Source organism: Salvelinus sp. IW2-2015, linkage group LG33 (assembly GCF_002910315.2).
Source record: "Salvelinus sp. IW2-2015 linkage group LG33, ASM291031v2, whole genome shotgun sequence".
NCBI lineage: Eukaryota > Metazoa > Chordata > Actinopteri > Salmoniformes > Salmonidae > Salvelinus > Salvelinus sp. IW2-2015.
The window spans coordinates 35,196,673-35,213,058 of record NC_036872.1 but is presented as its reverse complement, the minus strand read 5'-3'; the positions used below and the strand labels follow the sequence as shown (position 1 = coordinate 35,213,058).

The 16,386-nt window shown below is 40.2% G+C and overlaps 2 protein-coding genes across 3 annotated transcripts in view; one reads left to right on the top strand and one right to left on the bottom strand.

The window, feature by feature from the left end:
- Window positions 1-7,452: 7,452 nt before the first annotated feature.
- Window positions 7,453-13,962, bottom strand: hscb (HscB mitochondrial iron-sulfur cluster cochaperone). The gene is made up of 6 exons (XM_023978337.2): window positions 13,508-13,962; window positions 12,016-12,107; window positions 8,808-8,902; window positions 8,107-8,251; window positions 7,828-7,875; window positions 7,453-7,696 (listed from the first exon to the last, which is right to left on the bottom strand). The coding sequence occupies exons 1-6, from the start codon at window positions 13,861-13,863 to the stop codon at window positions 7,602-7,604; spliced, it is 831 nt and encodes a 276-aa protein (XP_023834105.1). The 5' UTR covers window positions 13,864-13,962; the 3' UTR covers window positions 7,453-7,601.
- Window positions 13,963-13,983: 21 nt separating this feature from the next.
- LOC111957499 (volume-regulated anion channel subunit LRRC8A) overlaps window positions 13,984-16,386 on the top strand; it is a 17,139-nt gene continuing 14,736 nt past the window's right edge. The window contains exons 1-2 of one of the 2 annotated variants that reach the window (XM_023978335.2): window positions 13,984-14,136; window positions 14,967-15,061. The gene's annotated coding sequence lies outside the window, so the exon portion shown is untranslated. Of the gene's footprint in view, window positions 14,137-14,966; window positions 15,099-16,386 lie in introns of both variants that reach the window. The other variant, XM_023978334.2, reaches the window with a different exon arrangement.

Below are 16,386 nucleotides of genomic sequence, written 5' to 3'. Positions count from 1 at the left end.
AGATACCCCTACCCGAGGTAGAACAAAGCACACGCATGTTTTTTCACATCTCTAATGTCTCCCATTTATTAAATGGATGGTTGTGTACAAATATATTTCTGTAAAAGTGGTTAAATGTAGCGATAGTGTGACACACCCCATAAACTCAAAAAATACAGAATGCCACAAACTCATGTAACCCAATATTACATGCTCTGATATTGCTAACATTTGGAATACAAGTAGTCAGTTGTCTACCCTACATACACAAAAACAGCATTAGGATATCTTAATGCATCTAGGACATATAGAAAAGTAAACATAGAGATACAATAGACGGAAATATCAACTATGAATATTTGATGAATGTAAGCTTTAMTTTTTGGTAGCTGATTAATAGACACATTTGCTCTCGTTCAGTCCTGCATGGTAGCTGGCTCACAAAAATACATACAGTTACACGTGTTTTGATGCTGTGGTTATTGTAATTGGGTATAAGATGAACAAGCGTGCTCATACATCGAGAAAAAAAATAAGAATTGGGGGTCCAAGGATCTTTGAAGGATTTTGTGTCTTTAGCCCCTACTCATGCAATTTAGTCAGGGGGCCACCACAGATTAGCTTTGGGGCCACCCTGGATTTTTCCTCAAATCCCATAGAGCTGCCATAATACGATTTGATGGAGGTCAAATCGTCTCTTGGTATAACTAGGACTGAGTGGCACTGGAATGACTACGTTTTGTTTGAATAGCTGAAGCCGAATAAAAAACATGAGCTGGCGCACACCTAGAAAAATGATTTTGTGTGGAGATGCTGACTAATGGTGAATAAACTATAAACTATMAAAATAAAGAGTGTCGCACACTCCATATATAAACTCCCAGTAWTTTATTGGGTAAATCACCAACGTTTCGGCATCACTGTGCCTTCTTCAGGGTGATGTCATGAATACTTGAACCAGGTTATGTAGACAAACAGTGTAAWTAGTGCAACCAATGACAATAGTGAGGGGTGTGTCATAATGATTAAGTTATTTAGAATGAATTGAGAGAACATTTTCAAAAACAATAGTTTATGGCATATTAAATATATTAGGCTATTGTTATCATATGKAAACATAATTGAATATTGTACATAATATTAGCATCAACATACATTATTGTTTAATTAAATGTCACATATTTAATTGTTTCCTATTTCATTTATACTGTATGTGTTACATGTGATCTTTTGGTTCAACCTTAATGCATAATGAGCATCATCAATAGGGGGAACATATTGGGTTTACGCTAATAAGCTGTRGAAAGAATATATWMATTTGTAAGACATGTTCATAAAAGAGAGAATTGTTCATAAGAAGGGCCAATATTCAGACCACTAGGGGTCAATTTTTTAGAAAGGATATCCAGTAAGCCTCCCTTTGTAGTAGTAGGATCTCAATGTTACCTCCTCTCCTTGGTAGAGCAACATGCTCAATGTCTGTGTATATGAGGGTGGTAGGATGGTTAGCTTCACCAAAGTGAGCTGCTACTGGATGAACAATGTTCTTACACCTGATTGAGCTGTGGTGTTCTGCTCTGCGTTGTTTTAATTGTCTTTTCGTTTGTCCTACGTTGGCTTTCCCACATGAACAGGTGATGAGATAGATTACTCCCTTGGTCTTGCATGAGATGATACCCCTAACAGGGATTTTCAGACCTGTATGTGGGTGTCTGAAGAAGGATGTTTTTATAGTGATATTTCACTGTGCGCATGAACCACATTTGTAGTTTCCATTTGGAATGGGTGTCAAGAGTGTCTGAGTGGGCTCAGAGGGTAGGTCAGATCTCACCAAGCTATCTCCAATATTGCAACCACGCTTATAGACCACCAGTTCCTTGAAGAGGTGTGCAATTTTTTTGTCTGATTGCAGAATATGCCAGTGCTTTTTCAGGATTGCTTTCATTTTCTCAGAACACTTGGTGTACTTGGTGCAAAAGACGGCTGCGTTGTTTTTCTTCTTTGGTTGAATTTTTWGTAATTCCTCACTTGGTTTTTGAGATATTTTCATCATTGCAGCATCAAACAGTTTTGTCTTTGTAGCCTTTCATTTTGAATGTATCTGTCATTTTCTTAGCATTGCTGTCAACATCTGACTGGTGGCCACAGATTGGTTTAACCCTGCATAACTGTCTATATGGTAGACCATTCCTGAGGGGAAGGGGRTGCATACTATCCGCACATAGCAGGGTATTGCGGTCTGTGTGTAATGCATCATTCTCTTTGATGATCCATACTTCCAGGTAGTTTGGAATTAATTTAGTTCCTGCTGACTTCCTTCCCAGAGCACAAAGACATCATCTATGTATCTCTTCCATAGGAGGATTTTAGAAAGTAGTGGGTGTGTCTGTTTTGTAAAGGAGCGCTTCCTCAAATTGTCCCATATACAGGTTCACATAGTTGGGGGAAAAGGGGGAGCCCATGGCTACACCCCAAATTTGAAGGAAAAGGTCTGAATCAAAGACGAAGTAGTTATTGGATAATATCAGTTTAGTAAGTTGTAAGATGCGATCATTGGATGGAGCAAGGGTAGAGTGTCTCTGCTGAAGGGAGTGTTGCAGCGCATGCAAGCCTCCAGTGTGTGGAATGTTAGTGTACAAGCTCTCCACATCAAAAGTGGCCAGCAGGGTGCCCTCTGGGATCCTTCGTAAGCTCTCTATCAATGAGATCATGTGACTAGTGTCTTTGACATAAGATGGAAGATTCTCAGCCATCGGTTTAATGTGATAATCCACAAACTTAGAAATGTTGGATGTCACAGAGTCGATTGTTGCTACCATGGGTCTACCTGGAGGAGGAGACACTTGTTTGTGTAATTTAGCGACTGTATAGAAAGTTGGTATCTTAGGAAATTTCACACAGAAATTCAACTTACTTTTTGGTGATTTGTCCTGATTTCAAATAGCGTTCCACTGTAGATGAGATATTATGCTGGAATTCTAGGGTAGGGTCATCATTTATTTTGTGATAGAAGTCACCTTCAGATACTTGTCGGTGACATTCATTCACATAGTTACATTTGTTTTGTATGAATAGCTGAAGCCAACAAGCTTTTCAATGTGTGTTCATGTTTTTCACGATACAAGCACATGGYAGAATAACCAAGCTACATGTCATACAACAGTCAGCCACTCTAGTAGCATACAGTGCATTTGGAAATAATTCAGACCCCTTGACTTTTTACAMATTTTGTTACGTTACAGCCTTATTCTAAAATGGATTAAATCGTTTTTCCCCCTCATCAATTTAGGTTTTCATCAAGGAACTCTCTGTATATGGCTCTGTTCATCTTTCCCTCAATCCTGACTAGTCTCCCAGTCCCTGCCTCTGAAAAACATCCCCACAGCATGATGCTGCCACCACCATGCTTCACCGTAGGGATGGTGCTAGGTTTCCTCCAAACGTGACGCTTGGCATTCAGGCCAACGAGTTCAATCTTGRTTTCATTAGACCAGAGAGTCTTGTTTGTCATGGTCTGAGAGTCCTTTAGGTGCCTTTTGGCAAACTGCAAGTGGGCTGTCATGTGCCTTTTATTGAGGAGTAGCTTCCTTCTGGCCACTCTACCATAAAGGCCTGATTTGTGGAGTTCTGCAGAGATGGTTGTCCTTCTGGAAGATTCTCCAATCTCCACAGAGGAACTCTGGAGCTCCCCTGATTTCTCAGTTTGGCCGGACGGCCAGCTCTAGGAAGAGTCTTGATGGTTYCAAACTTCTTCCATTTAAGAATGATGGAGGCCACTGTGTTCTTGGGTACCTTCAATGCTGCAGAACACCAGATCTGTTCCTGGACAGAATCCTGTCTTAGAGCTCTACGGACAATTCCTTCAACCTCATGGCTTGGTTTTTGCTCTGACCTGGACTGTCAACTGTGGGACCTTAAATAGACAGGTGTGTGCTTTTCTAAATGGAAGCGACTAAAGGGATTAGTGGACTCCAATCAAGTTGTAGAAACATCTCAAGGATCCCTCCCGAGTGGCGCAGTGGACTCTCGGTTACTGCATCGCAGTGCTAGCTGTGGGTCTCCCGGTCGTGGCCGGCTGCGACAGAGCCTGGACTCAAACCCAGAATCTCTAGTGGCACAGCTAGCACTGCGATGCAGTGCCTTAGACCACTGCTCCACTCAGGAGGCCAAGGTCAGGCTGTTTAATCAGCTTCTTGATATGCCACACCTGTCAGGTGGATGGATTATGTTGGCAAAGGAGAAATGTTCACTAACTGGGATGTAAATACATTTGTGCACAACATTTGAGAGAAATAAGCCATGTGCGCATGGRAAATTTCTGGGATCTTTTATATCAGTTCATGAAACATGGGACCAACACTTTACATGTTGGGTTTATATTTTTGTTCAGTRTATGTATAGCTCTAACTTTCCCCACTGAAACTAAGTGTGCAAGGTTGATTCAAAGTCTTAAAGGTGACCAGGACAAGAGTGTGTCCTAACAGGTTGAGGACACAAAGTACCCAGTAGTGGTTGTAGTTCTGGAGCCTGACAGGGTTCCAAAGCTAACTGGTCATTCTGGGCAAGCTGCAGCGACAAGGGCAGTATCCTTCCTGTTTGACTGGCAGGGTATTCAGTGCTGTGTAGTGATCAGTTTCCATTTCTACAATGGCTTGGTGCAGGCACTCAGAAGATGCAGCTTTCATGCCAACGAGACCCATTTATGAACTGGACTGTTATCTCAGCCTGAATGATGCTGGGGATACTACAGCAGTGGAATGGTTGGCTGTCTGGTTGTGAAGGAGAGACTGTGAAAGGGCTGTCACAAACAGACCTGCCCTTAGATCTTTCTAAAATCTAATTGACCTGTGGTTGGAGTTGTTTTATGTTGAATTTGGCAAAAAGTCCCACATGTCACATCCTACATATTCCTTTATATTCCATTGGAAATCGGGTAGGATTATTATTTGGCCAATATTTATTGTGGGTGGTTGGCTGTGATTACAGTCTGGGACAGGCCCAGCAGGAGATGAGGAGAGTGACAGAACCTGTGAGGGTGACTTCAGGTTACCTAGAGGTTACTTAGAGTTTAGGGCATAGACTATGAAGCCTTGGTTATGATGGACCCTTAGTCAAGCACCTGGTTATGAGGGATGTAGAACAGCTCMACACACATATCTGAAGATGATCCCTGGGCTTTGATGGACAGTAAAGAGGTTGCAGAGGTGGTGGAACTGATCAGGTATGGTGCACAAAGGCTGCTATCTCACAGGTATTTCATTGGTTCAGAATGAAGTTCCCTGACCGGTAAAACGTAATGTTTTAAGGTTCTGAGAACAGTTGCAGGTAGGTTCTGAGGACATTTTACTGTGGTTCCCTGCAAGTTTTCCTGGAAGGTTTATTAACTTTCTGAGTATGGAAATTATAGGTTAATTGAAGTTAATTAAATAATGTTCTGACAACATTTCAATAAGACTGCTAGCTTAGATTAACTGTTTTGTACTCCAAGCACAGATAGGACACATGGAAATAMATTTGCTTGGCATAAATCACACAAATACATTTCTTTATTACTGTGGCACGGCATCAGTGAGATTCGAACCCATGATCGTCTGTTCTCTATCCATGAAATTAGTCMACTGTGCCACCAGGATAGAGCTAGCATGCCATGTTTTTTTAACTCATACATCATTTTAGTCTATTCAAACAGACCAAATTTCAAAGGAAACAAGCACTCATTAAGATCAGGTGTGGCCAATTAGTGGGCGAGGCCAACACACCTGAACACACAAGATCGAGGATAGAGTTTTGTTGATGCTGAAAACGGAATGTATGTTTTTAAATAAAATTCTTAGAACAGTCTCTGAACATAAACATTTGTGTGTGTATTTTATGTAGTTTTCTTAATTTTCTCAGAACAAGATGAGAACATGACTTTAAATAGAATCATGAGGAAACCTGTAAGAAACATTATGATGAAGTASTGAAATTGCGATAGAATGTTGTTTCTTAACATGCTCTGATCTATTTGAGAACATTCCCAATGTCAAACCAGTAGGGGAACGTTTCTAGAACATTACCAAAATGTACATGAAATGTAACCATGTTTGAACTTTTAGGTRACGTTCTGTTAAAGGAATGAAATACCAAGAAAATAACATTTTTTTGTCAAGTTCCTTAAAATGTGCAGAGAATGTACCAAAGCCAAGCAACTATCCTTCACCATTTCCAGAAAGTTGTGGGAAAGTTGTATACATATTAAACATACATATTAAAATCACCCTCTCTCCAAGCTCTAAGAAACATGTGGTTCTCAGAATGTTCTGTGCTAGCTGTGTATTAACTTTGAGTTCCATAAATGCATGATGAATAAACAATAAATAAACAAAAAGGGGGGAAAATGGAAGCTTGATTTTCAAATATTCAATCCACTGTAGATTAAAAAAAATGTTTTAACAAATTGTATGGGAGAGATCTCTAAGGGACGCCATGACTGGCACAACTTGCCATTCTTCTTGAACTAATAATTACAACGATGAGAGATCCGAGGCCCCACTGAACAGGCAGCTTAATCATTATTCAATAGCGCCCATCTGACTAGCATAATTGTTTTATATATATATATATATATGTGTATTTGGCATACATAAATAACTTTCTAATTCTGTAAAGGGCATCCTCTTGGTTCAGAGATATGAACTGCTTTTCTTCACCCTGTATTTTCAAGGTAGTATGTCTCCCTCTACAGGTTACGAGGTGCATATTCACAACTCACATTTCCCAGTGACTCAACCTGAGGACCTATTAATTACATGCTGCACTGACAGGCAGGATAATCATGTAAATGTTATTTTCGGGATTTCAATCAGTGCAATTAAATATCTGTTTCTGTCACATTAAATGTATGCAGTTGAAATACACCATCCTGACCCTCCAATGTCCTTAATACTGTATTATTTACACATATTTCAAATCAAATGTTATTGGTCACATAYACATGGTTAGCAGATGTTAATGTGAGTGTAGCAAAATGCTTGTGCGTCTAGTTCCGGCAGTGCAGTAATATCTAACAATTCCCCAACAACTACCTAATACACACAAATCTAAAAGGGGTGAATGAGAATACGTACATAAATATATGGATGAGTGATRGCCGAGCAGCATAGGCAAGTTGCAATAGATGGCATAAAATACAGTATATACATATGATATGAGTAATGTAAGATATGTAAGCATTGTAATGTAAGATATGTAAGTGGCTTTGTTTAAAGTGACTAGTGATCCATTTATTAAAGTGGCTAGTGATTGGGTCTCAATGTAGGCAGCAGCCTCTGAGTTAGTGATTGCTGTTTAGCAGTCTGATGGCCTTGAGCTAGAAGCTGTGGGGAGAACGAGGGAGTAAAGGATGTCATGTTTTCATTTGAATCAAACTGGATAATGTAAATGTCTTTTTAACTGACCAACTACACACACAAAAAGGAAGGCAACAAGTAATCAGTAAATATTTGACATTTATTTGTATACCTGAAACTTACATGCGAATACATCTTTAAAACCTTCTATTCAAATGTGTCATTGTATTTTTTGAAAGTCTCAACAACCTTAAAATGACYCTGGAAGCATGAAAAGGAAGTCAACACCGTTTACATTGGCTCTGAAAGTTTTTCCTTCACCTTCTCTTCAATGTTCGCAAAGTATTTCATTTGGGCGAGAAGCGCTTTGGCAGCTTGAAGCTCACCTGTTGAAAAGAAATAGACGTTGAGTGAAAGTTGAACCATGTCTCACCAGGGCATCAGCAAGCATCTCCGAAGACTGAAGACAGGAGGGAGAGTAACAAAACCCTTTGCTATCTGAGATAGTGCAGCATACCTTTGTGCAGGGATGCATCTATTTGTTCAGTCAAGTCTTTCAACTTCTCTGCAAGTAAAAGGGCAAAGTAAAACTTGAATACATTTTGCATTTAGGGGCCATACGGTACAATTTCATCACCCCCAAAAAAATCTAATCCGTGAGCATGTCAAAGTCATTAMTGGAAAAATAAGCAAAACACTGATCCGTTTCATTAATCTCACATCCTGCCGATTCAAATCAACATACTCAAAAACAAAAAAGAACTAGCCTGAGTAAAATGACTTTTTCAACCCACACCTTTCATAGAGGCGCCTATCTTGGCCGACTCTTCTTTGCTTCGTGCCTCCTCCAGTGCTTGGTTGATCTCCATCAACTCCATAAGGAACAGAGGATCAGCCCCCGCATCAGTCCCCTCCTCTATCCCCATGCCATTCAGCTCCAGCTGAAATAGAAGCAGGAAGTCACTTAAAAAAACTTTACGGACATTGAAGGGAACACAACATTCCACCAGGTTGTCACAAACATATCACTGACCGTCTGGCATGTTATAAAAACAAACAAGTACAGTAGACAAACTGATGGGGTGGGGTGGGGGGGGGGCTTTGTGCTGTTGATTGCTCTTAGGGGTTCTAGGCTAGGTTACTCTCAAACAATGTGACACCTGTGGTTGTTAAAGGGGTTCTTGCTACGTTAATACTATTTCACTGATTGAATTGGTTTGAGAAAAAGGGATTGTTAAGAAAAACTGTGCTAACCACCGAAGGTTGGTGGCACCTTCATTGGGGAGGACGGGCTCGTGGCAATAGCTGGAGCAGAATACGTGGAATACTATCAAATACAAACACATGGTTTCCATGTATTTGATGCCATTCCATCCACTCCGTTCTAGCCATTATTATGAGCCGTCCTCCTCTCAGCAGCCTCCACTGGTGCTAACATTAATTCAAAGTGTGTCTATATAAATAATAAAAAACTTTTTTAAAAAAGGACAAACTCACCATGTAAAGGCCACGACTCAAAGGCTTGAGCAGGGTCCTGTATGCTTTGTTTACTAGGGCTGACTGGTATTCAGAGTACTCTTGTTCTTTCTGACAAAAGATATAGACAACTTTAACTTACAAGTAAAGATTCAGTACATTGATCACTGTACTGTAGTTAGTCTATATGCCCAGACTGACATCACATAATGGTAACATACAGTCACATCCAAAATTATCAGCACCCTTGACAAAGATGAACAAAAAAAGACTGTATGAAATAAATAATAMAAATACGGAGTTATATTGTTAAGGTCAATGGCATCATGAACTTCACCAAGTAGCATGACATTTAAGCCAGAAACCTGGTTGACTCTGCCAGGAGGCTGAAACCTGGCTGCAAGTGGATCTTCCAGCAAAACATTAACCCCAAGTACACATCAAAATCCACAAAGAAATGGTTAATTGAGCACAAAATCAACATTTTGCAATGGCCAGCTCAGTTTCTGGACTTCAACCCCATTGAAAACCTTTGGTTTGTATTGAAGAGGACAGTCCATAAGCATAGATAAAGGATATCAAGGATCTGGAAAGATTCTGTATGGAGGAATGTCTAAGGTTTAATTTAGATTTATTAGGAACCCCATTAGCAACAGCTAGTCTTACTGGGGTACAACACATGAAGAAAAAAGACTTTAGATACATTTAAAACATGAACATGTAGTGTGTGTGCGCATCTATCAGTTCCACATACATGTCAGTACACACAACAATTAGATCACATGGGGGAGAGGAGTTATGTCSTGAGGTGTTGCTTCATTTGTTTTTTTGAAACCAGGTTTGCTGTGAATTTGTTCTGGACCTGGGGACTGTGAAAGAGCCCCTGGTGGCATGTCTGGTGGGGTAAGTGTGTGTGTCAGTGGCTGTGTAAGTTGATTATGGAAAGCAATTTGGAATTTCCAAAACACATTAATGTTTCTTATAAAAACAAGAAGTGACACAGTCAGTCTTTCCTCAACTCTTAACCAAGAGAGACTGGCATGCAAAGTATTAATATTAGCCCTCTGATTACAATTAAGTCGGGCTGCTCCGTTCTGGGCCAGCAGCACCTTTACTAGATCTTTCTTCAAGATAAGATCAAACTAGAGTCTGCACGACTTGCTTTGTGGAGTGTGGTGTCAAAAAAAGCAGAGCATCTCTTTATTAGACAGACTTATCCCAATCTTTACAACCATTGAATTTATATGTTTTGACCGTGACAGTTTACAATCTAAGGTAACACCAACTAACTTACTCTCCTCAACTTGKTCAACAGCCACACCATTCATTACCAGATTCAGCTGAGGTCTACAACTTAGGAAATKATTTGTACCAAATGAAATGCTCTTAGTTTTAGAAATGTTCAGGACCAGTTTATTACTGGCCACCCATTCCAAAACAGACTGCAACTCTGATCTGGGACCCCTCCCAGTGTGTCCTCCATTTCAGGGTCAGTGCCGTTATCCTCGTAAGCAAAGGGTGCCGGAGTATTGAAAATAAGGGTGCCAATAATTCTGACCACGATCTAATKTATTACTTGTTAAACAAAATCTCTTTCTCTGAGCAATTATATTAGTATTAAATAATCTAATTGTCAAAATAATTTTTGCATACAATATAGCTGAGTGTTTGTATTAGTTATTTTACAGTATTTTTTGCTCATCTTTATCAAGGGTACCAGTCATTTGGGATGTGACTGTATATAGAGAATATTAGACGTCAGACAGACAAAAATAAACACAAACACATTTAACACATCTTTCCTCAAACTGTCAAACTGTCACAAATGTGGGAAAGACCATGTCACCATGGGAATTACATTACAAGTTATTTCACACATTGCCACCTCTCCGATTCAGAGGGATTGGGTTGAATGCGGAAGACACATTTCGGTTGAATGCTTTAAATTGTGCAACTGACTAGGTATTCCCCTTTCCTCTATATCCATTTATCTTTAAAAGCCAAACCCTGGGTGATAATTAGATTCTTCGACAGATCTTGACACTTTACAGCGGGAAGCGGGTTGGGATGTGTCTGGATCCATCAGGGAACAGGTATAAGTGAGATGTGGCGGATGGGTGTAACGGTGGATACAAGCTTAGGGTGCATCCCAAATGGCACCCTAAGCCATCCAATAAAAAGTAGTGCACTACAAAGTGAATAGGGTGCCATGTTGGACGTAGTTTTGGAGATGGCTGACAGGCAGAGAGCATTTGCAGCTGTCAGGTCCTTCAAACCCAGGCAGGATCAATAGCCTCCAGTGGTGGCCAGAGGGGCTGTCATGTCAGCAGTATGCCCTTTGTCTTTACCTGGATGCCTCGAATGCAACAGCAGCATCCTGGAAACCTTGTCATTGTAAGTAATGAGTTTTACCCCCTGTAGGACAGTCAAATTAGGGGAATGTAGCCAGGGGTGCTGATTAATAATACAATCGGAAAGTTGTGTAATGATTTGGTTGTGGTAGAGGAATCCTTGGCAGCATGTTTTGCTTTCAGTCCCATTGTGCAACAGTATAAGGTCWGCTAATTAGGTGATAACTGTCTAGTCCCATTGAAGTATAGTGGGTAATTTAAATTATATCATTATCCCAGCCTATGTAGATTATAACTGTCTTGTCCAATTGAAGTATGGTGGGTTATTTAAATTATATAATTATCCCAGCCTATCCAGATTATATCATTATCCCATGATATTACAGGGTCTAAAATGGTTTTAAGTGTGAAATGCAAGCACCCATTCCTAGTGTTGTCCATTCCTAATACTGTCCATTCCTAATACTGTCCATTCCTAATACTGTCCATTCCTAATACTGTCCATTCCTAATACTGTCCATTCCTAATACATCACCTAATACCATTCCTAATTACAGTCCATTCCTAATACGTCCATTCCTAATACAGTCCATTTCCATTCTAATACTGTCCATTCCTAATACTGTCCATTCCTATATACTGTAGAGGCCTAATTTACTGTCCATTCCTAATACTGTAGAGGCCTAATACTGTCCATTCCTAATACTGTCCCATTCCCTAATACTAGAGGCCTAAACTGAGCCTAATACTGTAGAGGCCTAATTGTCCATTCCTAATTACTGTCCATTTAAAAATGCCCTCCCTACTCAAACCCAAGTGGTCCCTGCCTTATTGCTGTCACACTGACAAGCCCTGAGCCCTCCATCCATACCACAGCGTTTTCTGGCTGAAGTTGTCAGGGTGAAGAGACCGCTGGAGCTTCAAGTATGTTTTCTGCAGCCTCTGGGTATCCAGTGCAAAGGTCTGGTCACTTAAAATAAGCAATAACAGAGGTTAAGCATCCATTGCACTGTAGGCTACTTTAGGGTGAATCTATGAACCTATTAAAGGCCTTGTTTTTTAACTGATTGTGATTCCTACCCATACATTTATTCCATATGTCGTTGTGTTACAGCCTGAATTCAAAATAGATTAAATACATATTTTTTTTCTCAACCATCTACACACAATACTCCATAATGAAAAAGTGCAAACATGTTTTTAGAAATGTATTGAAAATGAAATACAGAATTATCTMATTTACATAAGTATTCACACCCCCTGTCCTTTACACTTGTGTGTGGTTGGTGGTTGTGAAGGTGGTTGTGAAATTGTTAGATTACTTGTTAGATATTACTGCACGGTCGACACGTGAAGCACAAGCATTTCGCTACACTCGTATTAACATCTGCATGAACAATAAAATTTGATTTGATTGTATTGCACACAGAGTGAGTCCATGCAATTATTATGTGACTTGTTAAGCATATTTTTACTCATTAACTTATTTAGGCATTCCATAAGAAAGGGGTTGAATACTTATTGACTCAAGACATTTAATATTTTCATTTTTAACAGTGGTGGAAAAAGTACTCAATTGTCAAGATACCTTTTATAGAAAATGACTCAAGTAAAAGTCACCCAGTAAAATGAGTAAAAGTCMAAAAGTGTTTGGTTTTGAATATACTTAAGTATCAAAAGTAAATGCAATTGCTAAAATATAGTTAAGTATCAAAAGTAAAAAGTATAATTCATTTCAAATTCCTTATATTAAGCAAACCAGATGGCACGATTTTCTGGTTTTKAATTTATGGATAGTCAGGGGCACACTCCAACACTCAGACTCCATTTACAAATWAAGCATTTGTGTTTAGTGAGTCTGCCAGATCAGGAGGCAGTAGAGATGACCAGGGATGTTCTCTTGATAAGTATGTCCTTCTAAGCATTCAAAATGTAACGAGTACTTTTGGGTGTCCGGGAAAATGTATGGAGTAAAAAGTACATCATTTTATTTAGGAATGTAGTGAAGTAAAAGTTGTCAGAAATATGAATAGTAAAGTATAGTACAGAAAGAAAAAACTACATAAGTAGGACTTTCACTTATCACCACTGAGTTTTGTATTCATTTTTAAAGTTTTCTAAAAGCATAATTCCACTTTGAAATTATGGGGTATTGTGTGTAGGCCAGTGACACACAATCTCAATTTAATACATTTTAAACTCAGGCTGTAACACAAAACAATTGAAAAAGTCAAGGGGTGTGAATACTTTCTGGATGCACCGTTTGTGATGAGTGCAAACAAAATGAATAATAATAATGATAATAACAGGTAGCCTAATGAGTGTGTAAACATAATGTAACATTTCAATTGAAAACGTTATATCACTCACCACTCCATAATCAGGAAATAGGATGCCCTCTCATCTGGAGGCTGGACAAAATTACACGATAAACAGAAGAAGGCCGGAGTTTGTTCGACAGACTGGCCACAGTTCCAACAGTGTAGCTTCACAGAGGCTGTGCAGAAAGTCMTTTGCAGTGTACTGACATGTTTTACTATACTTTCGTTAAGTAATCTGAAGCCTGTGTGCCTCCTTGTGCCCTTACTGTTGAAGGTGATAGAGTTGTTGCATAGCGTTGCACGAGACGAAGCCTTTGATAAGCATTGCCTGATAGCTAATAACTTCGGTGAATGCTGAAGAGCCTGAGATATGCAAATAACGCCTAAATTATTCAGTGAAAGCATTGTTGACAGGTGAAAGCATCGGTTCGTTTTCTAAATTTTTATAATGGAGCACTTCCCGGAGMATTATGTTTCTTCTTCTACTGTGTGATAAGCGACAAAAAAGCGCACTACTGCCGCCTATCGGAAATGGGCATAATTGCAGGCTGCAATGCTCAACGACAACAGATGAAAAGAAGGCAACACTAGCTAGCTAAAATTAGCTAGCCCCACACCATCATGTATTTCTGTTAGCCTGTGGTGTTCGCCAGCCTTGCTGCAGTGGAGCAAAACTGAGTAAGTTGTCTAGTAACTAGACTATAGTTAGTTAAAACGATAGTCAAGATGGGCCTTACTTCTCTGAGAGTTGTTTATGGTAATGCCGGTCGAGCTAACATTGTAATGCTAAGAAATGTCAGCTAGCAAGCTACGCTAGCTAACGTTATAGCTAGCTAACCAGTTTAACTATAACTGGTGTATGTTTCTAAGTTAGCCATCACTGAAATTATAACATCAATAGCTACACACTGTCTAATTGATCATCGATTATAGGCTATCTAGCAGCTGAACTTCTCAATCGTCTGCATCATATACCGGTTTCATCTGGCATGACTTGGCCAACTAGCTACTGTAGCTAGTTAGCTATCATTAGTTACCTAGCTAGCTGTCATTTACGTTAGTTACTAAATGTATATGACAAGGCTAGATAGTTAGCAGGGTAAATAATGTAGCTAGACTGTCTAGCTAGAGTATTTCACCATGGAGATTGCAATTGTCTCTTGAATTTCATGAGATCATCCATGTGTCATGTGTTTTGGACTTTGCAAACTGGTCACATCATCAGACTCCAGAATAAGCCATGTCATGTAATGTGTGTGTCACCCTTTCAAGTGCTTAAATCCACATGTCTTCCCAGGCATGTGATTTCAACTTTGGGAATGGGATGTCAGACTTATGTAAGCTTAAGCTGTTAGTGTTGTATACAAGCCTACATCTTGCCAGTCTGTTTGCTAGCTAGTGAGTTTGTCTGATAGGTATTAACCCCAGTGCTACAAGACCAGACATTAAATAGTTGCTTGCTAGGCCTAATTAGGCTTATTCCTCTTCCAATTTCCTTTCGTTTTCAGATTAGGCACCCATTCMTATGGAGATAGAAGAGACCTGGGCTCATGAGGATCGATGGGCTTTCACTGAGTGGGATATCCACCAACGACCGCACCAGGTACCGAAGTACAGATCACACCAGTACCAACACTGTGGTAAGAGCTCCAGAGTGGAGCAGTGGTCTAAGGCACTGCATCTCAGTGCAAGATGCGCCACAACAGGCCCTGGTTCGAATCCAGGCTGTAACACATCTGGCTGTGATTGGAAGTCCCATAGGGCGGCGCACAATTGGCCCAGCGTAATCCGGGTTTGGCCGGGGTAGGCTGTCATTGTAAATAAGAATTTGTTATTAACTGACTTGCCTAGTTAAATAAAATAAAAAAAGAGCAGATGCCTAGATACCTGCACAGTTCACAGAAATTAGGCTAATCTCCCAGAGATGTCATGTTTCTAACTCTTCAATTATCTGTGCAGTACTCGGAATTCTTGTGTACTGCATATTACATAAGAATATGAAGTTTGGTCATACATGTGGCTACTGTCACTCACTGAGTGCTGTCTTTTTGTGCTTCTATTGGACCTGTAGAAAGAACAGTTTTACAAATCAGTGCGTTTTGCCAGTACTCTAATGGGTTGTCTGGTCTCTGAATTGGACTGAATTGTTGTGACAATGACATTGTGTGTGGGAGTAGGTTGGAGGTCTGACTGGGTTGGGCTAGGCTGTAGTGGGGCTAGGCAGGCGTCAGACTTCTCATCTCCACAGGAAGTCTGTCTGTTTTATCTGTCTTCCTCACTGAACACAGGCAGCGACAGATAGCCAACTCCCAGTCTTGTGGGAATGAGTGAGGAGGGCAGGGATGGTAGCCTATATTTTCAGGAATATATTCTTTAGAATGTTACGAAATAAACGTTGCAAGTAACAAAGTTGGCAATAACGAACACATGTGGATTCTTCAATCCTACAGCTTTTTATGTGCTTTATTTATTACTTTGCAGCAGAATTTTTGCAACACGTTCTAAAGAACTAAATAACATATTCCGGAAATAGAATGATCATCCAGAGAGGAGAAGGGCTAATAGGTTCCTTACAATGTTCCTTCTAGGGAGACCAGCAGGAGACACGGGGTACAGTGTTGAGCCTACTGGGAGACAGGAGCTGGAGACACAGTGTTGAGCCTACTGGGAGACAGGAGCTGGATATACAGTGTTGAGCCTACTAAGAGACAGGAGCTGGAGATACAGTGTTGAGCCTACTAGGAGACAGGAGCTGGAGATACACTGTTGAGCCTACTGCAGACAGGAGCTGGAGACACAGTGTTGAGCCTACTGGGAGACAGCAGCTGGAGATACAGTGTTGAGCCTACTAGGAGACAGGAGCTGGAGATACAGTGTTGAGCCTACTGGAGACAGGAGCTGGAGATACAGTGTTGAGCCTACTGGAGA